The sequence below is a fragment of the Echeneis naucrates genome, chromosome 12 (genome assembly GCF_900963305.1).
Source record: "Echeneis naucrates chromosome 12, fEcheNa1.1, whole genome shotgun sequence".
NCBI lineage: Eukaryota > Metazoa > Chordata > Actinopteri > Carangiformes > Echeneidae > Echeneis > Echeneis naucrates.
Window position 1 is genome coordinate 12,228,182 of NC_042522.1, and position 27,850 is coordinate 12,256,031.

The 27,850-nt window shown below is 39.9% G+C and overlaps 1 protein-coding gene across 1 annotated transcript; it reads left to right on the forward strand.

The window, feature by feature from the left end:
- Positions 1–27,509, forward strand: uhrf2 (ubiquitin like with PHD and ring finger domains 2). Its single transcript, XM_029515996.1, has 16 exons — positions 1–153; positions 7,560–7,952; positions 9,526–9,842; positions 16,382–16,600; positions 16,852–16,961; positions 17,093–17,279; positions 18,304–18,427; positions 20,249–20,356; positions 20,528–20,632; positions 20,743–20,849; positions 21,315–21,477; positions 21,671–21,808; positions 22,009–22,243; positions 22,535–22,683; positions 23,065–23,163; positions 23,296–27,509. The coding sequence occupies exons 1-16, from the start codon at positions 1–3 to the stop codon at positions 23,440–23,442; spliced, it is 2,754 nt and encodes a 917-aa protein (XP_029371856.1). The 3' UTR covers positions 23,443–27,509.
- The last annotated feature ends 341 nt before the right edge of the window (positions 27,510–27,850 follow it).

A 27,850-nucleotide genomic window follows, 5' to 3' on the forward strand; every position in this document is an offset into this window, starting at 1 on the left:
ATGTGGATCCAGGTTCGTACCATAGACGGGAAGGAGACGCGAACCGTGGAGGATCTTTCTAGACTGACCAAAATTGAGTCGTTAAGGTTGAAAATACAGGATATCTTCAATGTAAGCCCGCAGCAGCAGCGCCTCTTCTACCGAGGGAAGCAGGTAAAGCAGATTTTTGTGTCACCCCCGTCATGCACCAGTCGCTTTTTCTGTGCCTTGGCGGAGCTCGGAGCTGCCGGAGAGTGAGTGGTCTTCTGGTGTTGGAGCCGTTTCGGACCCATGCGAGCTTCCTGTTTTGATAGGAATTCGCCAATAGTTCTTGCGCAAGAGCCCGGGGTACTCCGTGTGCGAGCCCCCCTGGGTGGGGGGGGGGGCGGCAATATGACACGGATGTACGGTCCCGTAATGGATTCGCTTCTTCTTTGTTATGGTTGGTGCTGAGGAGACCCGCATGCAACAAATGTCTCACCGCCGTAGACATGTTTGTTTACATTGCCGAGAGAGAGAGAGAGAGAGAGAGAAAAGGGGAACATCGCCCTCCACTCCTACATCTACACTAAAGTAGTTGCAGTGCAAACAAAACGCAAAAACACTAACCACACGCCGGTGATAGCCGATTTAAACCATGTCTGGTTCACACATGCAACAGCTGCTATCTGCGAATATCTGTCTTTGTGTTTGTAACATGTGGCACGAAGTAGATCTGAACTGTACTGAGCCCATTAGGGAGTCGTCGGGCATGTGCGTGAGGATGATGATGTTGATGATGTTGATGATGATGGTTGTATTAATGATCATTTTTGGGAGGAGGAGACTCGTGGCTCCACGTGCACTGACATATAAAAGCAAGCGCGGTTTGGTGAGACTGCTTTATGCACACTGTACATTGAAGAGAGACAGGACTGTCCTCAGGAAAAGATGCCACCTGTCCTCTCATGGCCTCACAATCCAGGAGTCCGCAGTGACAGATTTTTGTTTTTAATCCAGGACTGTTTGCAGACACTAAGTCTTAATTAAGTACTCTAAGATTTTGTTTTGCATCTCTGAAATGTGATATTTATCCATTCTCAGACATGACACACATTATTAACATTGTCAACTTCATTTATCCAACAATTATAATCTCTCTCGCTTCACTAACTATCCAATTGAGGCTCATAATAAACAATTTTTTAAACATATATTTACACCCATAATTGTATCTCAACCAATTTCCCATAATGAAATATTGTGATTGACACTGTTTATGTGTAACTGTAAAATGGGTTAAGCGGTTGTGTCACAGGATGAGCCATCAGACATAAAATGAACAGCTTGTAATTATTCAGTTTTGGAAAAGTGTTTCCAGCAAAATAGTAAAGCATTTTATTTAATGTGATCAACACAAGATTAATATTTAACGGTGTGGTTTTTGATACTGATTCTGATTCTGATATTGTCATACTGACATCAACTCTATTGATCATACAATATATCCTGGATTATACTGCCTTCATGAATACTGCATTAGACAGAATTTACATCGGTTTCATTCACAAAAGTTCACTGTTGCTAAACTCTTGGAATTCTGGATTTTATACATTTGTAATTTTATTTTATTTATTATCTACATTGTATGAGATTTATTGCAGAACTTTATATTTACAACTGAGAGCAGTCAAGGAAAAACATTTTTAAGCAAGCCTTATCATATCACCTCATCTTTAGCATAATAATGGATACTATAACAATATCTTTAATTTCAAGACGACACCAATGGTAGAATATTTATTCAGTGCCAGGGTGCTGGAAATGCAACACATTGTTAAGTCATGTGGTGTTTGAAATGGACGATTGAAATTTTATCGTGAAGTGAAGGGAGTGCGTCCTTTTTCTCTCACATACTCCAATGCCGAAAGGTTTAATGTTATCAAGTATCAGCAGGTGTGTGAACTGTAAGCCCCTGCCTGTGATGGACACATGTTTGTGTGTGTCATGGCGGATGTTTGACTGCAACGTGCAGCCTTGATGCCTGTGGTTCATTTTTTAAACAGACAGGGATATTTTATGGTCTACCACACACACAAAACTCTTGTTGTGGCTGAAAAAGAATATGAATATTCTGAGCCTGTGGTTGTACAAGAATATCCAAATTCTGTCTGAAAAGATCAGTATTCATTGTTAATGTACAGTATATGAAAGAATTAAGATATAAAAGGAAGAAGGATTGAACCGGAGTATGTTAAAATGTATATCTAAGTGGGAAGGTTACAGAAAACGACCAGATGTTCTTTTGTCCGTACTAAGAAGAAGATGCTCGCTGCTGACAGCACACTGGCGCCATGATTTATTTAGTATTTTGCATCAACATTACAAAGTTGATATTCACACAGTATGACTCAGCCTGGCAAATAAACCCTTGGGAAGTAAATGGCATACATGATGTGTCAATCTCAATCTCAGATTGTTTACATTTTGTCACACTTTCCCATCACTCTTATGAGTCAGTTAGCACTGCAGGCCACGAAATTCCTTTGAACAATTCTTGCATTTTCAAGTTGTCTGATCGACTTCCTGTTTTTTGAATGTAATTAAAATGAAATCTAGCTGATATTAGATTGTTAGTAATGCAGGCCACTACACATTAATTATTGTTGTGTGTGCTGTATTAACTGTAGGTCAGGGAAAAAGAAAAGACAAAGGTAAAGCACATGTCAGAAAACCCTTGATTTATTTGGCACACTTATTAATGATGAAAGGAATTGGCAGCACAGTTGGTCCACCTATCATCTATACAGCTTTCCCCCAAAACTACCTTAACCTTTGTGCAACAAAATACCATACCTACAAAGCAAAACAATCCTTTTCCTTTAATAGAAATTAAGCAGCTTTTATACTAGAATTGTCCCGGACTGTAGGAGCTGTGGGTGTAAAGGCTCGACCCATGTAGTAAATCCTGTGTTTCCTTCATTTCACCGGAAAATAAGTCGGGAGGTTTGATCAGGGGGATTTCCACGTGTTAAGTAATGCAAGGAATGAGCCAGTGACATGCAGTGTACACTAGCTAGTGCCCTTACATGCATGCAGTGGTGACTATGCTCTCGTAGGACCCAGACTTGTAGCAGAATAACTCAGTCTAATTCCTTTTCAAAATGGCGTCTTGTTTTTCCCTCCATCTCACTGCGCACGCTGCCTCGCCAGTTCAAAGTCATGCATGCCCTTGCATCGGAAGGGTCTCAAGCCAGCAGCAGCTGCACAACTTTGCGTCAGTGTTTTGTTTGTTTGTTTTGTTTTTGTTTTTTTTTTTTTTTCAAATTGCCTTTGCAGTCCTCATTGTCTTTCTCTTTCACTTTGAACATCTCATGTCACTCAAATTTACAAGCAGCCTCACACACCTCCCCTGTCCGTGCAACCTTTTTAATGCTCACATTCCTTTGTTCTGTAGGCTTCTCATTTACTGATTTTATAAGTTTGGCCTGTTCATTAGGTGGTTTACAGCTCAGCTTGTAGTGGCTCTGTTATTCAAAAATAAGCCTAACGTTCATTTGTTTATTTTTTTATAGAGACAGCAACATGTTTCAAAAATAGTTGGGCTGTATTTTTTTCCTAGCAATTAGCTGTTGGCTATTGTTGGGCCGTGGAAAGATTTGCTGACCTGCCCCCTTTTGCATAGATAGTTGTTGTGACCTAGATATTGCTACAATTTGATTATACATGCATTGATGTGGCTGCTTGACTGATGGGTTTTCTTTGTGTATGGCTTATTTATAGAATTTCATAGACAGTTTTGGGGGAAGTGGGTTTGACTGCAGTCATGCATGTACACAGTCGCACCCCTCTTCAACAGGCTGGACAAAGAGCGGCGCTAAACCTAGTCTTCAATTGCAGGCCATCTCATACTCCCACATGTATTCATTGTTTTGGCACTCCTCCTAGCTTTAGCTTTGCTTACTCTGAACTTTCAGCTCTTACACCTGCATTGTATGAGGTTTTTTTTTTTTTTTAAATCACAGGGGTCAGTTAAACCTGCAAATTGCCTCATGTTTGTTGGATTAGGGTTTTGGGGTATGGTAACAACTCAAAGGCAAAATCTGTAAATGTAAACAAAAGGGTAATCTCATAACCCAACATGCAACTTCCATTTACTTTCAAATTGTAACAAAATTTAAATTGTTACTAGTTTCAAAAATTTTGAATAATTTGAGGAAACAGGCCAAAACTGTTGTAGTCATCAAATGAAAAACAAACTAACTTAATTTATCTAAATGCCAAACTCAGTCTTTAGAGTTTTACTTTAACTGTATTAATTGTAATTGAGCACTAACAGTTGCATTTACATGAGCAAAACCAAGTTTTTGTCATACCTGGTCCCACTGAAAGTAATGATACATTTCATGCATGTATAAAAAGTGGTGCACACAAAACAACCTTTGTCACCTTTCAGATAATTTGTTCTCATTAGAGGTGGAAAAAATACTGAATGCCTGTGGGCAGACCAAAAATCACCAAAGATGGAGACACACCCAATGTCATTGTTTTTGGAAATATGACCTGTTTTGCTCATTTCTTTCCTAAGACTGGCTGGGAGCGGCGAAAAGGGTGAAGAAGAAATTGTGTAGGAGTAAGGGGTTTAGATAGACTGTCTGTGCAAAAGAGGCTTATTTCTTTCCTGCTTTGAAATCCTTTCTCTCCCAGCCACATGGATCCCACTTGTGTTTCACACTGTTAAACCCCTTTAGATCTAGGTGCTCATATTAAATTGGCCACCATGACTTCTTGGTCCATTACTTCAGGTGTACCTTTACTCAGTGGCTTATATTCTAATGTATTTTATCAATGCTATGCAGGCATAGATATTAAGTAGGTGTTGCTGAGGTACTTAATTTCATAATAATTTCAGTATTAAGCACTTTGAAAGCCTTTGAATAAGCCACCGTTTCACAGCATGTTGGCACAATAATGAAACGTTATGCATTATTACAGCAAAATATACCTCCACCCCCTGTTTCTGCTTTATAATTGCTATTAATTTGAAACAATATAAACACATTTGTTCCATGACAAATATGATCTGATAGAGAGAAGCAGACTGTCTCCTGCTAGAGACATGTTTTGAGAGCCACCACAGGTATTTCACTTGTCTTTGTTTGATGTTCTCTCTGACATCTTACTTTTGTGCCGGTTAAAATAAGAAACAGGTCTTTGAAAGACCTCCTGTCAAAATTCAACTGAAAAATTAACCTTGTGTGAAGGTGTTAATTTTACTCTATTTCTTTGTTTGTATTTCCTCGTGTTTGTATCACATTGTGATACAAACACGAGGGCTTACACACACACACACACACACAGGCTGTTGCCATGCCAAGGATTTTTGACTCTGATTTGATGGCGCATTTTAAGAAATCTTCAAGTCAGGTGTCCCTGGTTTATTTAAATCTTTGTTATAGTGTACACGGGACACAACGACTGAGCCACATAATGAAGATACCAGAAGCAATGTGTGCATGTGTTTTTTTTTTTTTTTTTACTATGCTGCATTATTAATGATGAAGGAGAAAATGTCAAGTCTTTGATGATGTTCATCCTACACAAAGATAGTAAACACAACGTTAATGTCAAAGAGATCCTCTCCTCCATTAATATATAAAGCATCGCCTGTTTGGACAGTGGTGCTTTGTTTTAAGAATTGGCTGGTTTTGTCTGAAGTCAGGGCTGTAACACCTCGCAGTAAGAGGCTGATCACACTGATGGTAATGAAGTCACTGTGGAAAGCGGGTACAATCAGCATAGATATCATTTATTAGGATTGTTGCAGTGCAAGAAATGTTCCCGCAATCTGACCTGCACATCTCAACAATGCAGCTGCCTGCTGCAAGTCCTACCAGTAATCTTATTGTGTGTTTCGGCTGCTTCTTTTCTTCATGCTGTATCAAGTTGCAAAAGACAGAGCGTAGGATAGACCGTTCTTGAGAACCAGTAATCGAGAATTGAGCTTGTGCATGGATATAGACAAAGAAATGCTGAGATAGACCATCACAGAAAAACAGACAGGTGAGTATAGCAACCACTGTATGGCTCTGTTTGCTCCACTGCTCCTCTGATCTAAATTTCATGAGACCATTAAAAACAGGGAGGGATGGGGAAATTGCGCTTGCTCCCTCTACTGCTCTGCTGCTACGCCTCCAACTGCTCTCCTCCTCGCTGTCAAATAACGAAGAAAAGGAGGGGAGCGTGAGCAAGCCTGAGAGTGGCAGCCATGCTCATCTCTCCAGCACAATGGGCTTGTGGGGTTGAAGGCTGAAATGAAAAGCTGATGCCTGTAATGAGTTGGCGTGCCCACCATAAGCTCCATTCCTAACGCAGTATCTGTTCTGTATATTTAACAGAAGATTGGTTGCGGTAAAATAGTGTATATAGGTTTCTAAGGGCCCTTATAATTTTTTAATTCCCCCCAGATGCTTATTTTTTTTTAAGAGCACGGTTTTCTGATGCCCATTCCTGACACTGCCTGAAATTAATACACGGGTGGTGGTGGTGGTAGTGGTTTGGTGGTTTGGTGTCGACAAGAGATTGTATACATGATTCAGGTTTATGGATGGAGGGGGGTGGGGTTTGTCTTTTGGTTGTCATAGCAACTCAGCCATTTCTTCAGCTACATGTCCTATCACTTTAATTCGTGCATTCATTTCTTTATTTATTTTTTCTTTATTTATTCGGAAAAAAATGGTGTTTGATACATGTGAGTAAAGTCGTTCATAGTCCATTTCTATTGTACTGGACATGTCAATATACCACTACGTTATTAACCAGTCTTGCCAAATACCAGTGAGAGGTGTGATGTTTTTTTCTTACTCAAAATAGGCAAAACCAATTGCTGAGTTCGCTGCGATGTAAAGTCAAGTGCAGCAGCAGAATATTTGCTTATTTAACAGCAGACGACAGATGTTATTGCTGTGGACTCCCTGGCATCATCCTTACAAACCTCCTCTGGTGTATTTAAAGTGCTGCATGTGTATTTTAATGTCGTCATTTAATGTTGGTTGCAGAAAAACACAGTTGTTTCCTCTCGCTGTGCTCAATGTGGTCTCGGTCTAACATGTTCTTTGTCCTTGAAGAGCAGTCTCGTGTATTTGTGCGAGGGCACTCACTGGCGCAGTGGTGTTCATTTCACAATGCATGGATGTCCAGTTGGAAAAAAACTTGAGATAAAAAATTTCAAGGTGATATCAGCATGAAGATTTTTGTAACTGTTCAAATAGATTCTTTGAACGTGGTATAATAAGATGCAGTTATTTCTGCAACAACTAGTTGATGCAAAATTTTGTAATTAATTGCTGCAGATAAAGGCTGAACTAAAGTTTTATTAATTTTGTATTTACTATTTGAATTTCCTGTTATTGTTAGGAAGGCAATATTTAATGTCATGTTATTTGCCATGTAGCAGTCTCGATAATTGGTTAATTAATATTAATAGTATTAATGATTGAATACTGAATCCTGTTTAGCAAGATGTGATTTTCTTGCATCTGTCTATATGTGTGTCTGTTCGGGCGCTTCAGTCTTTCATTTTTTAAATTGTAATATTTCAGATGGAAGATGGCCAGACATTGTTTGACTATAATGTTGGTCTCAACGACATCGTCCAGCTGCTGATACGCTCTCAGACCGACCCTCCGGACAGCCCCGCCACCAAGGACTCCCTGGGTGTTGCCTGTAGTTCAGTCCTCCCTCCTGACTCCAGGCCAGAAAGCCACAACTCCCCAGCTCCCGTCTCCCCTGCTGCTATGGAAACCAACACCAATATAGACAATGACAGCAGCATCACCACCAGCACCATTAAAGAAACCAAGTCAGACACCAGCGCTACCAGTAACTCAACCAGTACCAAAAATGGGTTCAAGTCCTCAAGTCCAGTCAGGGACACCCAGCCCCCAACATCCAGCAAAAACACACTAGTCGATCCAGGAATCGGTGTGTACAAGGTGAGGATGGAAAAATAAATATTAATCGTGCCTTGCATGAAACTGGGCTGTTTAGGCTAAATTATAGGGAATTTAATTTAACCTTTCACGCAGGTTTGTGCCAGTGATTCTTGGGCAGGAAACACTTATATGCCTTGATGTCAGATTGACAAACCAAATGTATGCGCCACTGCTTTTTACAACTGCAAACCACCATGTAAATATTAGGTCCAAGGGACATCTTTCGTCACCATGTCTGTCTTTGGGCTACTTCTTTTCCATGGTGGAACAAGTTTGAATCCGGCCTGCAGCCTTTGGATGCCTGTCCTTCTGCTCTCACTATGATTGAAATAAATGCAAGTTACTTTAAAAAAGTAAATAAAGGCTTAGCTGAAATCACAGCACAGTCTTTATCTTTAATTTATATGTCTGGTTTGTTGGGTTATTTTGTCGAAAGATGTTGCGGTTACGAAATCTGGATTTCACCATAAGTGGTCCGGCCATGTACTACGTTTTGACCAAGTCCTGTTTTTTTCCACTCAGAAGTCCTCCATTCTTTTACCCGTCTATTGTGTTGCAGTACCTCAGACTGAGCAGATAATGTGTTCCAGCCAAAATCTGGTCAGAATCCCTTAAATTTATATGGACCAATGACATGCACACACAACCATGTGGCTCATTTTGCCAGGACAAAACATGCCAAACCACACAAAAGAAATGGGTCTTCAAACCCTGTCGCAAACCAAGTTACAGATTATAAATAGGCTTCAGTCAGAGCAAGTATGTGTGCATGTCTACCCTGCTCTAGTGAGTGCTACTGAGCTTTGCAGGGTGGCTGACCCACGTGTCTTAGAATTATATGTGTAGGACTGGGCTTCATTTTTTGCCAAAAGTCCAGTCCAGCATGCAGGAATATCAATATTGTAACTAAATATTTGAGCAATTTCACTGGATATCAAGGTCATATGCCTTAACAGGTTTTGCAGATTGAGTACGGAGTCAGTAGGGACTGGAGGGAATTAATTTCAAGACTGCATTTCAAACATATGCATTTGAAGATCAGCATCATGAAATTCATTTAATGTTAAAAATGGGCCGTGCAGAGAATTAACAAATAAATTTGCCCGTAACTGATATTACTACACTGGTGCTTCAGCTCTTGTAAGATGTTAATAGTTTGAGTAGGTTGTGTATCAAATTCATTTGCAGACTTTTAACCGACTTGAGATGGACAATCTATCAGTGATGCTAGAATTTAAATCAACACACATGGTTTCGTAGTAGTCCACACTTTAAAGGAGGTCTACAGTTCAAAAATAAAACAACTTTGGCAAAACATACAAGCAACAGAATGCTTGTTATGGATTTCCCATCAGTCTCTGAAAGCTGATTTCATACTGAACTAACAGCTGTAAGAACAGTGCTGCCAAGGGAAAGAAAATATTTTTCAAAATCTATGTAATACTTTGATTTAAAGTATATCATGTATACAAAATGGGCTTAAACATGCCAAGACGCTGGTGTGTTACTTAAATCAACAGCCAGATGGGATCAGAAGAGAACGGGTATTATTTTTGTTTTTGTTTCTCCTCAGATTAACGAGCTGGTGGACTGCAGAGACGTCAGCATCGGTGCGTGGTTTGAGGCCTGCATTGAAAATGTGACACTTGCTCCCAAAGGACAGATAATGCCCACCAAGGGCAAGGTGGGCCGGCCCCCAAAAAGGACTAATGGAAAACTGGAGGTCGAGCAGGGACAGGCCCACGGCCAGGGCCAAACCATAGACAGTAACAGGAATAATGTGTTAAACTCGGAGAGTAATCGAGCCTCCACCTCTCAGATAGACTCTGCTGCAGCTACAGAGCGCAAGGAGAGAGAAGAGGACGTAATTTACCACATTAAATACGATGAGTAAGTGATGGCTCAATATATTGGAGAACATTGCTGCTGAAATTGACCTGACTTTGGTTGCAGTGACAACATAACAAATTTGTGTTTAGACAACATTAAAATGCATGTTAACAGATCAAGGTTGACTGTGCTAAGACCAATGTTTTTATGGATTAACACAACAATACTTGGCACTTTGGTGGGCCTTTTCTAAAAGACCCGGAATGTAATATGTGATTTCACTGGTAAGTGTGACATGAGTCATAGCTCAGGCTAATAATTTGGCTTGTGAGCTGAATGAGCTACTGGCAACCACAAATGCCAAAAATTGAAAAAAATTATCTCAGGGTTTTTTAAAAAAGTTTATTAGAAAAGAATGGAATAACTTTCTGACTGAGATGGTAATTTGAATGAAACATTTTCACAGCTATATGACATGTTAAGGCACACAAATTTCTCAGATGTTATTTGTGCAAATGCAGATCCAGGAATTTTATCAGACAGCTATAGTGTCAGTGTGCAGCTTAATGGTATGATGAATCAAAGTCACTCTAGACAGTGACCTGCAGTTAAAGATTGGTATTCAAAGTCGTGCACCTCTAAAAGGATAGTGCAATAGTGCGTCCACTGTGTGCGCTACGGTCGAACAGAAAATAGGGTTTCAATCTTGGAAGTTATGCTTATTTAAAAAAAAAAAAGTATTTTCTCATGGTACTGTCATATGGCATTGTAGATAAAAATGTCAGCCAAACATAAATACATGGTGTGTGTGCGTGCGCGCCCACGAGGCTGGAAGCATCAGTAACAGTACTTCGCCACTTTGGGAATTGCAGTCTCTGCTTTCTCCTGGCAGTCCAGGGTATGTAGAGAGGAGGTTTGTGTAGTTGATGCTACAATTTGGACTCTATCTCTTGCGCTCCCCTTTTCCAGCAAATTAATTCAGAAGCTGACGTTTCCATGGTAACTCATGAGTTCTCAGGAGCATTACTTCTTTGCTTGCCTCCTTCAGCTTTGTCTGTAATTGCTGTGAACATGCCATGGGTGAGACAGAGCCTCCTCTCTATGTCTATCGTGGGGTGTGCATTTGCTTGTGTGTTTCCGTCATGGGATTTTGTGCCAGGCAAACTGTATCAAGAGCTATTGAGCAGTTAATATGTTTTTTTTTTTTTTTCTCTATGCAGACATCTTTCCCATTTGACATTAGTCAATCTTCCCGATCCCCAGTGTTCTGCTTTGATTTGTTGCGTCTTTATTTGCAACAGGACAGGAGTGTTCCTGCAGGGACAATCTAATAATACACAACATGCATTCAAACGTAGTAGTTTTATTTATTGTCTTGTTTGTTTATTCTGATTATTTATTTTGTCTCGTGTTTCTCTTTTGCTTTATTTAACAGTCAAGAAGCAAATGACAACAAAGGTCCCATGCCAGTTCTATACCCAAAACATCACAGTAATATGTGTCTCATGTCTTCACTGACTAAGCCACAAAAAACAACCCCAGCTTTTGTGCTCCAGAGAAGTCACAGCGACAGCCTGTCTAATATACTCTGTTGCCTTGCGCTGAACGGATAGTATCTCTCTCTTTCCTGAGCGCCATTCCAGGTTTCTTCCATCATTTTGTTTGCCAGAGAAAAGTGGAGGGTGGGCAAGATTGCTTTGCCTTCCCATGCGCACACACACACACACACACACACACACACATGGGCGCGCGCACACACACTGCCCGTAAACACCACCATGCTTCGGCATGAAGCAATTCTGGACAGCATTTCTGCAGAATGTAATGAGCCACAAAAAATCAAAGGGAGCGATATGTTGGGAGAATCTCCTCAGTGCAGCTCCCAGGAACTGAGGAGACGTGTGTGTGTGTAGCGTAGCCTGTATGTTGCTCCATAACAAGACTCTTAGATATGGTTTCATGGTTAAATCTTGGCTGAGCTCAGTATATGTTTAAGATTCTCTGTGGAGAGGATAACAAACATAGACATTGGATGGGCAAACATAATTTAAGTTCCTGTAGTTTTTGAGTATACTGAAGAATTGTTATATCCAAATGGTAATTGAGATGCTCTTTTTTTAAAGGTGCTTTATAACTCTGTCATATTTAAAGAAGCTCAAAACAAAAAAAATTATCTGAACTGAAGAAAAAGGAATTATTGTTAAATAGTATGACCAGTAATTTGCTGTATATAATTCTATAATTCTATAGTATATGCAAAGATAAGGAATGGACCGAATTTGTGTTTGACTGATTTTTATTTATTTTTTTCTCATTCAAGTCTTCTAATAATATATAATTTGTCTCCATCAGACAACACAAATGCAACTGCTAGATAATGTGACGAATCCCAGACATGTTTTCAGCAACCGTATGTTGACTCATTTATTTGTTATAAAGTATAACAAATCTGCACATAATGGAGCTACTGCTTTCAGTTATGTTTGCTTACATGGATATCAGTGACTGGAGATTGAAGGGAATTGGCGGCAGAGAGAGGAAGACAGATTTGAGTTATGCTTAAAAATCTGTAAATTGGCCCTTTAATACCTGAAGTCTCCTTCTAATGTCTGCTAGTGACAGAATTTTAAAATGCGTCTTTTTAAGATTTAAGTAATATTTATTAAAAAGTTAAAGCTTCACATGTTGGCCTTAATTATGCACAAAGCTGAGGTTAAGCGAGACTGCAGCGGCTTTCCTTTGCTACTGAGAAGCAATTATATTGAGATAGCTTGTTTAGTGTCAGAGTATTTCTAACTCGACTACTTATCAGTAAATTGAAGATTTCTCATTTTCCCTTGCTGGATTTCTCTTCTTCTTCTTTACAGGGCCTTCAGCTAAGCACATAAAACACTAATGATGGTTTCATAACAGAGGACACTTTAAGAGCTCCTCTGTCATGTTGTCTTGATGTCACAGCTGATGAAATATGTTTCTGAATGTCATTAATGTGCACTATACATTTACAGGCGCGTTGACAGGACTTGGGTTTTGTTGTTTACCTCTTCTGTGCCTGAATGTCTTTCTCCCTACATCCCTAAACTCCAGGGAAAGTTGCACTTTGTAACATGAGACTTTGCGTTCAGCCACAATGACAGTGTAGGTGGGTAGTCAGGTTAACTCTGTGTGGACAGTCATTGCTGATCTTGCGGACCCTCAGGCTTTGCAGCTCAAGTTAGTTTTATTTTCAGGGTGTGTGATATCTGCAGATGGATTAACTCTGGCAACATGTTTCTTTCCAAAGGAATTACTAAATGTTTGTGTTTAGCAGGATACCTAAAGAATGAGGGCAGAAGGTTGGAGTCTTACTTGAGAAATTAGTGGCATGTTTGAGAATTTGCAGCAAATGATTTTAGATCTGGTAGAACACCTTTCTTGAATAATAGAATAGAACTGAACAGAAATAGGCGAATGAATATAGAAAGTCAAACCTTTTGGAGTTGCTTCCTTTTACAGAAGCAACGGCTTTTTACAGATCCAGGTGCTGTTTTTTAAGTTGGCTGATAAACAACAAAAAAATTCTAGTACAGATGTTGGGATGGGAGGTGAGAACCTGCTCAATTCCAGAGCCAGTTCCAAATTGTTCAATCCATCGTAGCGGTTTGCTTATCAACTCTTGTTAATGATGCCAGCTTATTTTTGTCACAATTGCCCTTTGCAAAACATCGTCAAACTTATGTGTCTGCACTGCCAGAGAAGTGTAATGACAGAGAGGAAGAAATGGTCCAAGGTTTGGCTTCATTTCTTGAAAAAAGGTAATAACTGCTGGTTGTAATGTATGTAAGGTGGTGATGGTAACCTGAGAGCATGGGCAAGTTTTATTTTTACTGAGAAATGAAACTGTTAAATATCCTGGTCAGTATGTATGTAATTAATTGGGTATATTGTGTGTTATGTAAAAAAGGAAAAGTACCCTTCCTAATATAATATAAAATTATAACATTTATTCTAGAATTACACATAAATGGCTTGAACGACATTGTGGACGAATGAGATTAATAGAGTGGCCATCATCCAGCACACTCTGGAATCAGCTCGAAAGCTCTTTCCACAGAGAGTAGCCTCCGCCTGTCGACCAGAGGCAGTTGCAGTAAATACTGATGTCTCGTGCTGAATCAGTTCCAAAATGTTTGGCAGCGTTTGTCGAGGTGAAATTGATCCAACACCAAAATCTGAATAGGAATCATAGTTTGAGTCAGTTAGTAACTGTTTCATGTTGTTGGGCCAGTGGTTTGCATTCATTTGAGACAGTGGACAGTCATGTTTCCCGAGTAAGATAATTGATGTGCATCCAATATTTCATTCTGTTGCCTTTTACTTTTGCATGAATGGATCCAAATCATATTTTGCAGTCGGTCTTAGTATGACAGAATAAACATGAAATGTGATCGTTGTGTTTAGCAAATGTATCAGACTTTTTAACCTATTTCAGGTTACAGTAGTATCACAACACAGTACTGTAATGAAAAATTTGTCTTTAGTATATGTATCCGTATTTATGAGCCTGACATGGTGCAGACAGTCTGTGCTCGTGGTGTCTTAAACCCGTGCAGCTTCTGTTCCCCTTTTGTTGCACCATGCCTTCCCTCTGTTCATGCTGCGTTGTATTGTGCTACAAGGCTGATAGTCCCTGAATGTAGGTGTGTGTATCTCTGTGTACACATGTGCCTGTGTGTGTTTGTGTTGCTTGTTTCCACCCTGACCCTCCACCCACCCTACCCTATACCCAAAACTGCAGTAATCCCTTGGGCCTAAAAAAGGAAAACCCTGCACTGTGCCCTGGACTATTCTCCCTGGGAGTATGCTAGTTGTGTGCTACAACTCTTGCATACTACTCTGCATTCAATTTACAATGCCTAAAAATATGCAGCGCAGACATTTTTGCAAACAATGCACAGTACAATTGCATGTTCTGACAGAATGAAATCCTCAAATGTAGGTTGTTACAGTAAACATTTATCACTTTTAGCTTAAGCTCAAAAGGCAGTTGTCAGTTCTGAGCTGTGCAGACCGTCGGAGAAAATGTCCAGTTTAAACTCAGCTTTCCCCAGAAAATGCAAACACATGCTGCTCACTCATGCACACAATTCTTTACCTCCCCCTTCACCTCCTGCTGTGTGAGAAGCTTGGAGTGAGCAGGCTGCTGTGCAGTGTGACTTTGGTAGTAACACATTGTTTATCTGTGGGTATAATTCCAACTTTTGGCAAACAAACAAGTTGTCAGTTCATCTCTGAGTCAGACGTGAGCCTTGAAGCTTAATTATGATTGACATGCAGGAAACTTGTCCATTTAACCTCACTCTGTCCACTCCAAGTTTCTTCCAAAGGGTTACAAATCACAAATTATAAAGTGTGCTGTTGGTTTTCCATATGGGCATTTAACATTCTAAAAAAATCGATTGTTTAGACAAGCATATATTTTTAGTCTTGTATTAAAGGAACAGTGTGTCATTATATATAAATATAAATAGCTCATGTCAGTAACTCCTACTGAATGCAGAAAATTATTGTTATATAATAAACTGCATGTATGGTGTCCATCCACCAATTTTTGAGCCAAAGCCTCAAAACGGACAACATTCAGCGAATGAAACAAAATCTTTGTGGACGTTTATTCAGCTTTACTCTGCCATCACTACTTTCCATATTTGTTGATTTTGGCTGTTGGTTGTCGAACACGAACAGTAGTATTTTGCCATTGGTAGCAAGGTAATTAAAATTGTAATTTGAAAGGAGACCACAATATTGAAAATCTTTGGCTATAAAACCTTTCGTAAATGACGGGGTTTGTCTTCGAAGAGAAAACAGAGCTAAGTCATTTATGCGCAATTATTTTGTTGTCTGTGTAAAACGTTCTTATACACTTTGTGGAAGAATGTATCCGTCTACATCTGTGGAATTTGCCCTGAAGAAATCATGTGTAAAACTGGTCCAATCTAAATTTAAAGCCACATCTTTTATTGGTAAAAGTATTTTGGCTTTGCTTCATTTCTTCAAGTTAAAAGCCTGGCTCTCAGCTCTCAGCTTTAAGGCAACTGTGTTTAAACTCTACGGCAAAAGCTCACACCACCATTACAAGATGGTGCTTCAGGACTAAAAATCAGTTTATTTTACTTGCTTCCTTCATCAGAGTATCTTAAAATCAACATTTGGCTTTCTGTGTATTGCATTGCAATAAATGCCCCCCCCCCCTCTCCCTTTTCTGTGTGGCCTTCCATTAATGTGCATGGACTTGCACGTTACTGCCCGAGAAGGTCTATATGGCAGTAGAGCAGTGTGTCGGTTCATGTATTGAGATTTTAAAAAGCTTTTATCCACATCTGCAGCTATTCATGGTTCTGAATAGCTTCTTTTTTACGGGCTAGCTTATTGCTGCGGATTTTTACATTGTTTGTCAGGATACAAATGATGCCACATGCTCTGCAGCAGCCCATAGCCCATGGAGCTTATGTATAAAAAAAAAACTGAGAGCTTTTTACTTCCTTAAAAACATGTGGGTTGGGTTAGAATTGTGTATGTCATGATATACACATGTATATTCGCATGTCTTTCATCTCTAGTTATCCAGAGAACGGCGTGGTGGAGATGCAGCCGGTGGATGTACGACCACGTGCCAGGACCCTGCTGCGGTGGGACCAGCTCCAGGTGGGCATGCATGTGATGGTCAACTACAATATGGAGACGCCAGATGAGAGGGGCTTCTGGTTTGATGCCGAAGTTCAAATAGTCAACCAAACCTCTCGCACCAACAAGGAGCTCCGGGTCAAGATCCTCCTTGGGTGAGTATGTTTCTCCTTGCTGGGATAGTGACTTGTTTTTGGGGGGGGGGGGGGGGGGGGGGGGTTAGGGTTAGGGGCTTGATATCTCCTTGACAGGTCTGTACTTTTATTTGATAAATGCTGATACAGTAAATACTTCCTTTATACATGTCTCGAATAACACTGTAAATCTTCATCTTTGGCTTTCTATTCCTGTGCTTTCCGCCTCTCGCTCTCTCTGCCTTTTTCTCTGTCTCTCGCCCTCTGTCCAGGGGTCCTGGAGATGTGATTGGGGATTGTAAGGTTCAGTTTCTTGATGAAATATATCAGGTGGAGAAACCAGGAGCTCGTGCACTCTCAGCTGCTGACGGACAATTTAAACGTATGCAGACAATCATATACACTCAATGAAACTAGTAACAAACCATGGTAGGATATATTGTGAAGGTATATGTTAGCGCTGCTGTAGCATAAAACCGTTAAGTTTGTGTTCAAACTGTATATATACGTTAGGGAAGAGTGGGCCGGAGTGTAAGCACTGCAAAGCTGATCCTGACGCTGAGTGTCGCTTTTGCTCCTGCTGTGTGTGCGGAGGGAAGCAGGATGCTCACATGCAGCTGCTGTGTGACGAGTGCAACATGGCGTTTCACATTTACTGCCTCAACCCGCCGCTGGCCACCATCCCAGACGACGAGGACTGGTGAGGGAGACTGCTGCTGAGCAATTAGCCACAAGATCTGTGATACACAGCAAAATATGAAGTCTTATTAACGGTGTTTGGTATGAGCTGAAATGCATTTAAGCAATAATTAAGTGGTCATTTTAACACAATATAAGATAATGACATGATGCGAGGTGTGAGTTTAATGTAATGCACCAGCTGTGAATGTCTATCCCTGTTAGAAATGAGAGTGCAGGTAATTGTTTTCAGTAACTGCAGTTGCTGAGAGGAAGATCTCCACCCACCAATATCATGTATTGCTTCACACAGCTAAAGCAACACCCCCCCTCCTCAAAAAAAAAAAAAAAAATCTTAACTTTTAATTGGCCCCCAAACTAATCATGCTTATACATCCACTCCTTGAATTCATGTATAAGTGAAACAGAGAAGCTTTCCTCCTTCAACAGATTAATATAAAAAAAGTAGTAATTGTTTTGATTTCTATATTAAAGGGACAATTGTTTTGATCAGATTTCTGATATTTGTTTTACATTGATAGATACACTTATGTGAGAAAACGCAACAAACAACAACTAAACAAATACCACAAAGATATACTACGTTAGACGAGTGCCTGCAAGTAACTGAAAAGCAGTCACTTAAATCACTCACTTCTGTATTTAGTGCTTTGTTTGCACAGGGACACTGAGGTACACCCACTGGAACCCAAAGTGATATAGACAGAGAAATGAGACTTATTTAATCAGGTTAGTCTCAACTGTGGGATTAAATCCTCTATTGGAAATATGAGAGGGGGTCTGGAGTAATATGATCATTTGTTTTGTCTTTTCACAAAGACAGGGATTTATCACTTTTCATAAATTCTAAAAATCTGTGTGTGCATCCATTTAAGGTATCAAAGGCATAGAGCTTATGTTTTTTTGAACATAGCCACAATGATTTGTGAAAGCTGGATAATGAGGTGGATCTCCAGCTATTTACCACCAACTCCACATACCTGCCTACAGCCGCAGAAGTGATTGAGTTCCTCTCTCCCTGCCAGGTACTGTCCCACCTGCAAAAATGACACCAGTGAGGTTGTGAAGGCAGGAGAGAAGCTCAAAGCCAGCAAGAAAAAAGCCAAGATGCCTTCGGCAACAACTGAGAGTCAAAGGGACTGGGGAAAGGTGAGACCCAGGGACAGCCTCAGATACACGCCCACCAGGTGGACCGGCAGCTGATCTCGAAGACTGATTTTGAATTTGAAGAGTAGGCCTGAGAACAGGCTGGGGTTTTGCTTTACAATGCTTACACAAGCTAATTGAATAAATATGAAAAGTAGTTTATATCATAATATTTTTTCCAGATTGCTTTGCAAAAGCCAGCCAATAGTGAAATGCTCAAATAAAAGAAACATGCTTCAATCTCGTGCACTGGACACATGTGCGCTCAAGTGGTTTAAGGGATTTAAGCGTAAATCATTTTCATTCTTCTCTTCCACCACTCTGCCACCACTGGCATCACAGTGAGACACTTGCTGCGGTGAGTAATCAGTTAAAAAAAATTCATCACAACACATCCAGAGAATACTCGATAATCATTCCAGGATTTCTTAAATTCTAAACTTTCTTCTTCTGGAACTGGCTTTTTAAAAAATTTTCCACTTGAGAAAGGATTTTATCTGGCTGCAAGAAAAGAAAGGGCATTGAGTGGCTATTTGAGTGTGTAACATATCAAGAACTAAAATATTAATTGGTCCCTTATAAACGATAAGGACACTTCCTCTTCAGGTTTTGTGTGAAGCAACCTGCATTTTATCCCACTTACTTCCTGCAAACTGCTTTTATTCTTCATTGTTTTTACATGTTAAATAATTAATGTGAGTTATCGCCTGCTCAGTGTTTGGTGTTGTTGCTTAATCAGAGATAAATGGTTTGTTTCATCTTGAGAGTTTTGTTTGAACCTCTATGAAGCGCTTTTGGATTTTACCCATGAACACCACAGCTCCTTCCTTCAGATCCGCTGATCAGATCAGAAGTTTTCATTCCAGTTGGCAATACTGGCTTTAGGTTATAGCATTTGGCTATACCTACATACATATTGCTGTATTATTAACTAGTAAAGTGTGATATAATTATAAAATTGATGTCATGTACACCCTCTCCTTTACCTTTCCTATGAGGAAAACTTAAATTCAGACTTTTTATTTTCATCAAAATGCAAGATTATTTCATTCCATTTGCTAAGGCAGATATTGCAACAGGAAGACGACATGAATTTATTTGTTCATTTATTTTACGCATCTGTTTTAAGCATACTGTAAAGTATTTTCCTCAAAATCTCCTCTGAGTCTTCTCATGGCAACACTTTGAGATATTGTGTGGCTTGTTTCCATCCTGGCCTGGCTGCCTCTCTAACGCTCTGCTCCATGGTGTAATGTGAACAATGCCATTAAGCATGACTTAGCCACTTTCCTGGAACTGCCAACGGAAAATAAGTCCTTTCTTTACCAGAATGCTCCCTTTCTCTGTGGACTAATTGAAAACAGTCTGGCTTGTGTGTTTGGGCACATTTAAGTGCTGTGAGTCACACAGCATTTATACTAAACTTTCACATTAATGCATTTTTTTTTTTTTTCCCCTACCTTTTGATGTCCTGTGTACTTCCTGAATGCAATCGTTGGCTTTTAAAAAATTCTATCTTAAGATTTAGCTAAATTGCATGACACATATTGTCAACCTGCTGTTAAACACTACAGAACTATGATCTGAAGGCATTTGTCCATGCGGGAAGTTTTAATGGCATTTTTATGCACATCTATTATCCATTATCAAAACCGCTTATCCTGCAGGGTAGCAGAGGGAGGGAAAAACTCCATACAGGCCTCAATCCTAGGTTCAAACCCAGAACCTTCTCTTTGTGAGGTGACAGTGTTAATCACTTTCCCACCGAATCCAGTTTATGCACATGTCTAGAGGAGTTGTTTTCTTTTTTTGATGTTATTGCAGGGAATGGCTTGTGTTGGGCGGACTAAGGAGTGCACAATTGTTCCTTCAAACCACTATGGACCCATACCTGGTATTCCTGTTGGAACCACCTGGAAGTTCAGAGTACAGGTTAGCTGTGTTTTCAGAGTATGACATTAATTCCATGTACTGTAATTTAGCAGTTTTCTAGGTTTTCCATCTTATTTTTAATCTGTCCTTATTTACTGTGAAAATAATGTCATTTTGGACAACTGGCATTTTCTGTTTTCATTATAATGAGGTATTTTTATATCCCTTTAGGTGAGCGAGGCTGGTGTTCACAGGCCACATGTCGGAGGTATCCATGGGCGCAGTAATGATGGCTCCTATTCACTGGTGTTGGCTGGTGGCTTTGAGGATGAAGTGGTGGGTGAAGTGGTTTGCTAAATTATATTCTCACAACCACATAATCACTTGGTTATGATATGCCAGTTACTTTATTACTGCCACACTTTCCTTTCTTTAATCTGCTGCAGGACCGGGGCGATGAGTTCACCTACACAGGCAGTGGGGGTCGTGACCTCTCAGGAAACAAACGGATTGGAGAGCACTCTTTTGACCAGACCCTGACACATATGAACAGGTAAGATGCTTTAAGAAGGCCAACTAGAGCTATATAAGTTAAAGTCTGTGTGTATGATGCATGTCTTTAAAAATTATTGAATATATATAATAATATAATTATTGAAAAAATAATGGCTTCTCCTGGGACCTTTCTCTTTTTCTTTTTTTTTTTTTCCTTTTCATTTTTTGTTGGTTCAGTCAAGCTGAGCTGGATATACTTGGGCACTTAAAAAGTATTCACAAGATGTATTATCTGAAAATGGTCATATCACAGAGCAGGAAGTCAAAATGGCCAAATTAAATATAATTGTGGTTCTTTCGAATGAGTAACTTTTTGTGTAAATATTTGTAAATAAATAAATAAACTTCTGAACTTCTTCTTTAACTTCTTAAAGGCAACTGATAACTCATTCATTAACATCACTCATCCTTAGACAAACTTGGTAAGAACAAATCTCTTTCCCTTGTAACCTGATTGCTGCAGGGCATTGGCCTTAAACTGTGATGCACCTCTGAATGACAAAGACGGTGCAGAGTCCAGGAACTGGCGGGCGGGAAAACCGGTGAGGGTTGTACGCAGTTCCAAAGGTCGGCGTATCAGCAAATACGCTCCTGAGGAGGGAAACCGCTATGATGGTATTTACAAGGTAGAAACACATTTCTGCTTCAGGTTGTAAATTAAGATCTGCTTAATTTGAGTGAAGATGTTCACAAATGTGGACTGAAACTGTAGGTAAACCAAACGGTTCCAGATCCCGGAAGTATACCTACCATTCTGAAACGAAAACTGATGTTGAGCTCTTTCAAAAGACCTGTATAGTTAATGCCTTTGAATTTTAGGTGGTAAAATACTGGCCAGAGATTGGAAAGTGTGGTTACCTGGTGTGGCGGTACCTGCTGAGACGGGACGATCAGGAACCAGCACCGTGGACACCTGAAGGACTGGAGAGGATCAAGAAACTGGGTCTTGCTGTTCAGGTTAGACTGTGAGTGTGTGTTTGTGTGTGAACCTCAGACAGATACCTGGAAATGTCTATATGGGCAGAAAGTACCTGCAATTTTCTCTTGAAAATTGAAAGAGGTGAAAGTTTTTTGCACGTGTGCATCCAAACAATTTATGAAATGACAATGAGATAGCAGTCCATTGGGTTCTCATTCCTGCCCTCGTTTACCTGCAGTACCCACCAGGCTACTTGGCGGCCATGGCTAACAAAACTAAGAAGGAAGCCTGTGCCAGACCTGGTCGTGGTGGCCGGACTAAGCACTATCCCGGGAGGGGGAGGCCACGGAGACAACGAAAGATAAAGGAGAAAGAGGAGAATGATGAGGAAGAGGAGGACATGCAGCCGGTGGCCAGTGTGGAAGAAGAGGAGCCACAAAGTAACGGAGAGCAGAAGACAACCAGGGATAGTGGTGGGTGCTTTCACAGTTGAAGCTCAAAGCAGGTCAGACAAGGTGTTGTAAGAAGAGGACAGGTGAGAACAGCTTGAGCTTTTCAGATAGCCCACAAATATTTAATATTTGTTTGCTCAATACTCCTTCGAGGTTTTATTTTCCTTAGGTATGCACTGGTGTAAAATGTTGGCAGCTTATTTTCATTATTGTGTTTTTACTCTCTAGGTGTAGCTGTTTTTTTTTGTTTGTTTGTTTGTTTGTTTGTTTGTTTATTTGTTTATTTCAATCATATTTGTGTGTCTTCACCAGAGTTGTCACAAGCAGAACAGCCTCCTTCTAAACGGGTGAAGATAGAGGAGACGTTTCAGCTGTCGGAGCAGCAGCAACAGTTGATCCGAGAAGACACAGCCAACAAGAAACTTTGGGATGAAGCCATGGAACACCTTAAAGAGGGGCCGGTAGGGATCCCAGTACAGTCTGACACACTAACACACTCACAGGCTCCTCTGCACTGTGTTCACAAAGAATCTCATATTCTTGAAAATTGCTGAGCCATAAAAAACGAAATTCAAGCCTTCAGATCTTAACTGCCTGAGACAGCTTCCTCTTGATTTCCGGACTAATCTGTCACAGCTTTTGCTTGGCAGGGATGGATGTAGCATTATGCAATGTAAAATGGCAGTATCACCATCATATCCCTCATAGGACAAGAGTCTAAGGATAATTTTAAGGTTGTGTCTTGTAATTTGTAGTTCCCAGTATGTTTCTGTGTGTGTATGTTTTTTTTTTAATTCCTTTTTTTGTTCCTTTCATGTGTTTCTATCTGTTTACATATGAAGAATTTCTTGCGCAAGATGGAGCAGATCTTCATGTGCGTGTGCTGCCAGGAGCTGGCTTTCCAACCCATCACCACCGTCTGCTCACACAATGTTTGCAAGGTGCGCACAGAGTGTGTGTGTGTGTGTGTGTGTGTGTGTGCGCGCGCGTGTGTGTGTAACTACCACTACTCTGAATCCCTGTTGTTGTGTTTGTGTGTGAAAATCTGCTGGATTCTCTCTCTCTCTTCGCAGACTTGTCTCCAGCGGTCTTTCCGAGCAAAGGTGTACACCTGCCCGGCCTGCCGTCATGACCTGGGCAAGGACTACATCATGACCCAAAACAAGATGCTCCAGATGCTGCTTGACCAGTTCTTTCCCGGCTACAGCAAGGGTCGATGAGGTCGAAGTCACATTTCTAAGTAGAATCCGTACATAAACGCACATAAGCATCCATTCTGTGCACCTGCGTATACCGTCAAGTACCTAGAGCTCCACTTTAAAATGCATTGCGCACACATACTGTACTTACCCACAGGCAAATGTATATTGCATATACAGCCATTAATGTATACAATCATTCATACACAAACAACCTCAGTAGGGACTGACCTCATCTGTTGAACTTGGACTGTCACCATTAACATCACCAGCCTGAAATTCAACCAAGGACATTTTATAACCTCCCTACTCCTGCCACAAAAATGCACAAAAAGGAGCCCCAACTCTTGCACCCACTTGCCATCTCAAGATTTTTCATTTTGTATTTTTTCTTTCCACTGTGTTGTCCGCAGGTTCCATAAACTGACATACAGCACATTGTTAGAGTGCATACTTCCCAGCAGTGTCATGAAATCAGCCATTAGATTCCTGCCAACCTGTATGCATTTTGTGTACCATGTATGCAATTTTACACCAAAACGCTGCACTGAGTATTTCACTCAGATGGCAAACTAAGGTGCTAGGTTAATGCAATGACATAGGCACAGCAGGACTGGCAATTTCACAAGGTTACTGAAGACACACAGATGAGGTAGCACCCCCTGCACAATACACAGTATGACCAGGAGGGTCGTGTGGTGGAAGCGGTCACAGATTTGGTCTGATACACCGATTAGAAAATTTCTACATCTGTTAAAGCACACAGGATTTTGTGACATTGGAGGACTTTATTGCTGACGTGCTGCAGAATGGTCGAGTATTTCAATCAGGAGCATTTGCTAACTGCTCACATCACTTGGATCAACACACTGGCCATGCCAGAAGCAAACCAGAACAGAAATTGTCACCACCAGGGGCAACTGTCAGAGTTTGCAGAGAACAGAATTTTGCAGCTGTTTGGAGTGTTGGAAGATTTCTGGCTCCAGCTGAGCAGCTAACCCTAACCCTAACTTCACATACCGTAGTTAACGCAACAATGATCAACAGGCTTTGACTCTCCTTAGATTTTATGAGTAATCAAAACAAAGCACGCATTTCATAAACCAAAGACTCAAAGAGGTAGAACAAATCTTCAGAATCTTGCTTTTAAAAATTTGTTTCCGCTATAATGGCACAGAAAAATGAAAAGTATACTTGAAATGTTTCAAAATGGACAATACCAGATAATGGTCTTTCTTTAGCACTTTTTGTTCCAATTTCCAAAAGAAATCCATGTATAAAATACACAAGTAGATGCCAAGAACTTCCCCCATAAGTGCTATTAAAACCTCTACCACTGATTTGGATACCAAACATTTGATCATCTATGTTCTCACCTCAATATGTAAGTTCACGTTTTCCCACATTCTTTGTTTCACTTTTACAGTCAGACTTAAAGTGTCCTTGAACATTAAATATCTATTTTCTGGTTTAATTTGTCCACCAGAGAAATAAGACAGTGGTGAACAGAAATTCAATTTTACAAATATTCAGTTATCTGGAATGTTTGAAAAGTGTGACATTTGCTGCTGCCACGTTCATTTTAACTACGCCTGAAAGGGCATGCTGTGGTTGTCCCTGGTGTTACTAAGCAACTGCAATCAAGAAGGACTTTATGTAGATGGTTAGCATATATTCTGCTCTGCAGATATTCATCTGAATATGATAGATTTTAGTATAATGCGCTTCACCTTCATTTAAAAGAAAAGAAAGCAAAGGAAATCTAATGAGTGGCTGCACCACCAGGTGTCAGGCTACATTATGTAGGTGTGTGGATCCACAGTATCAGAGACTCCATGTACAGTAAATAGACTGAAATAAACTGTGTGATCAGTCTAATCTAGTCATAAATTGTAATTTTCCAGACCTGTAAGACAACAGGAGATGGATAAGAGTGCCTTGTAGTGTGGTAGCAAAAAACAGCAGTTGGCATCAAATGCCCAGTCAGTTTCTTAATGTTGTGAACTCTGTAATCAGGATGATACTGATTTAAAATGATTTTTTCAGACCATTTCATTTTTTTAGTCTGGTCAGGTTCTTTAGTTACGTGGGGAGAAAGGAATAAAGGAAAGGTGTTTTAGTCATGGTGCAAAATATCATGTATCATACTGTTACTGTTAGTAAAAAAACAAAACAGAATATGCACAGAAGAACTTTTGAACATTGTGAGAGGCTTTAATAGCACTTACGCAGTAAGTAGCAGTTTATGAGCAGAACCGAGCTTTATTAAAATGCAGTTGAAACTCTGAATAGGTTGTGTGTTTCAATTCACTTGGCTGTCAAACCATTTAATTTATATCAGGAAAAGGCCTTTGTGTTAAAATTAGAGTGGTGAATTAAACAGATTGGGTAATTTAATGTACATGCCCTTTTCACCCTACAAAGTAGGTCATCAAATGATCTGTGCATTTTTTTTTTTTTTTTTTTTTTTTCAATATTCTGGATATTATATTTCAGCTTTATACAATTAGGAACATGCGTGACGTACAAACAGCAAGATCTTGTACTGTACAGAGCAAAAGCCTGAGATCCTTTTTTTTTTTTTAAATGTTACTTCCGTTACCTTACTGGACACCCAAGTTGGGCAGAGCTAAATGTTCAAGTTCAGTGTATCAAGAATGTTCATTGCATGAAGTCTTGGTCATCACTTTTAAACTGCAGAATCTGTGTGGCTTCAGTCTTTAACCTAAGAACAACAATAAATGCTAGGATCCATACGTTGGATGTGGATATTCCTCAGAAGTCTGAAAAGAGCTCAGCTATTTGTAGACTATTTAAAACGTCTTTTGTTTAAGCAAAAATCCTGAACAAAGCCATGTTTTTGTAGTTATTACCTACCTTTTCCTATAGGTTATTACCCAGTGGATTTAGCCTGACCAGTGAAAACTGCCCCTTCATATCTTTGAAATGCACTTGCAAGATTAAGGTAAATAATTACCTTCTTTTAATTGCTGCAGAAGAATACCTCCATAACACAGAGGAACATTGACGGTCATAATATTACACAATGTTTCATTTGGCACATTTCTTTTGTATGTTCACATTAATGAGTGACTCACAGGATAATTAGTTAAAATGTGCTTGTTTGGGTTTTTTTTTTTTTTTCCCTATCTTGAGCAGCTAACAGAGATTCGCATCTTTTCCAGTGCTAATATGGTACTTAAAAATGTCCAGGGTTGGCAGGTCTGATTGGAAGTAAAACAGAAATATCCCATGGAGAGCACTTAGCCAGCAGCAGAGCCTCTGCGCTGATCTGTGATCTGCACAGAGGTCCCCTGGAGCGCTGAAGCTCTGATTCAATGTCCAATAACAGAAACCATACTTTAAACTTTAAGCTGAGTTGATTTTGTGGGAAAATGTTGCCCCTTCCTCCCTGACACCATCACACTCACCTGTAACAGCCTTCAAGGCAAAGCCATGTTTTCTGTTGAGCCTCGAACAAGGCTGTTTGTTTGTGGTGATGTTGTTGTTTCTGTTCAATCATTCAGGATGATTTCTTTTTCCTTTTTTAATCAATAAACATGCAAGTACAAATGCTACTATAGTCTTTAAAGCTAACTGTGATGTGCATTACTTCCACTGTTGCTCAGTCTTGTTCAAAGATATTTTTTTTAATTCCTGCATTGACTGGTAAAGCTAATATCCCTCCGTTCTTTATCTGCTGTGACCTTCGCTCCCTCTTCCTCTTTCCGCTGTCTTCTGCTCTCCGTAAACCTACAGTACTAACAATTTTTAGACGTCTTGTGGACACTTGGCTTCAGTGCTGTGTTGATTTTATTTCTATTGCACTCTATTGAAGAAAAAAAAAAGTTTGAGAAGTCACATTTAATTTTCCTAGAATGCTTACTATTATCTATGTCCGTACGCCATTTTTCAACCAATTTAGTTGCTTCTCTTCTATTTTAATCATTAGTCATTTTTATGTGGCAACCTCAAACGTTTGCAACATTACGCTGGTCTGAGGAGTTCCATTGCTTCATATTGTGATCTGAAATTTTATACATGTCATAATAATACTTGATATGTACCTATTAAATATTTGGATTCCAGAAGTCTTTTTTTGTTGTTGTCCTGGATTTTGAGCTTAAAGAATTAATGAAGGTAATGAATAGTGTAGTTAATGTAGTCTTCACAGCTCTCTGAGGAAGTCAGTACAAAGTTTATTTCTTTGAGCAGCTACTATGAGAGCACTAACAGTTTATGTATCATCCGTGCCTGAACAAAGAAATGCTGCCACCAACACTGGGCTGAAATAGAGATGAACTGTGCTTGTTTACATAAACCATACATGTGTAATAGAGGTTGAATTTCATCTCTTCGCCGTCATGTGGAGCCTCCTGCTGGTGCGTCTGCCATGCTGCTCTTTTGTGAGTGACCTGATTTTCTTAGG

Bases quoted from the DNA above. Each gene is read 5' to 3' on its own strand.
- uhrf2 (XM_029515996.1), top strand. From the start codon at position 1: ATGTGGATCCAGGTTCGTACCATAGACGGGAAGGAGACGCGAACCGTG. The intron at 16,962-17,092 runs GTATGCAGACAA...TATATACGTTAG, and splicing joins TGCTGACGGACAATTTAAAC to GGAAGAGTGGGCCGGAGTGT. The intron at 20,850-21,314 runs GTAAGATGCTTT...TGATTGCTGCAG, and splicing joins ACCCTGACACATATGAACAG to GGCATTGGCCTTAAACTGTG.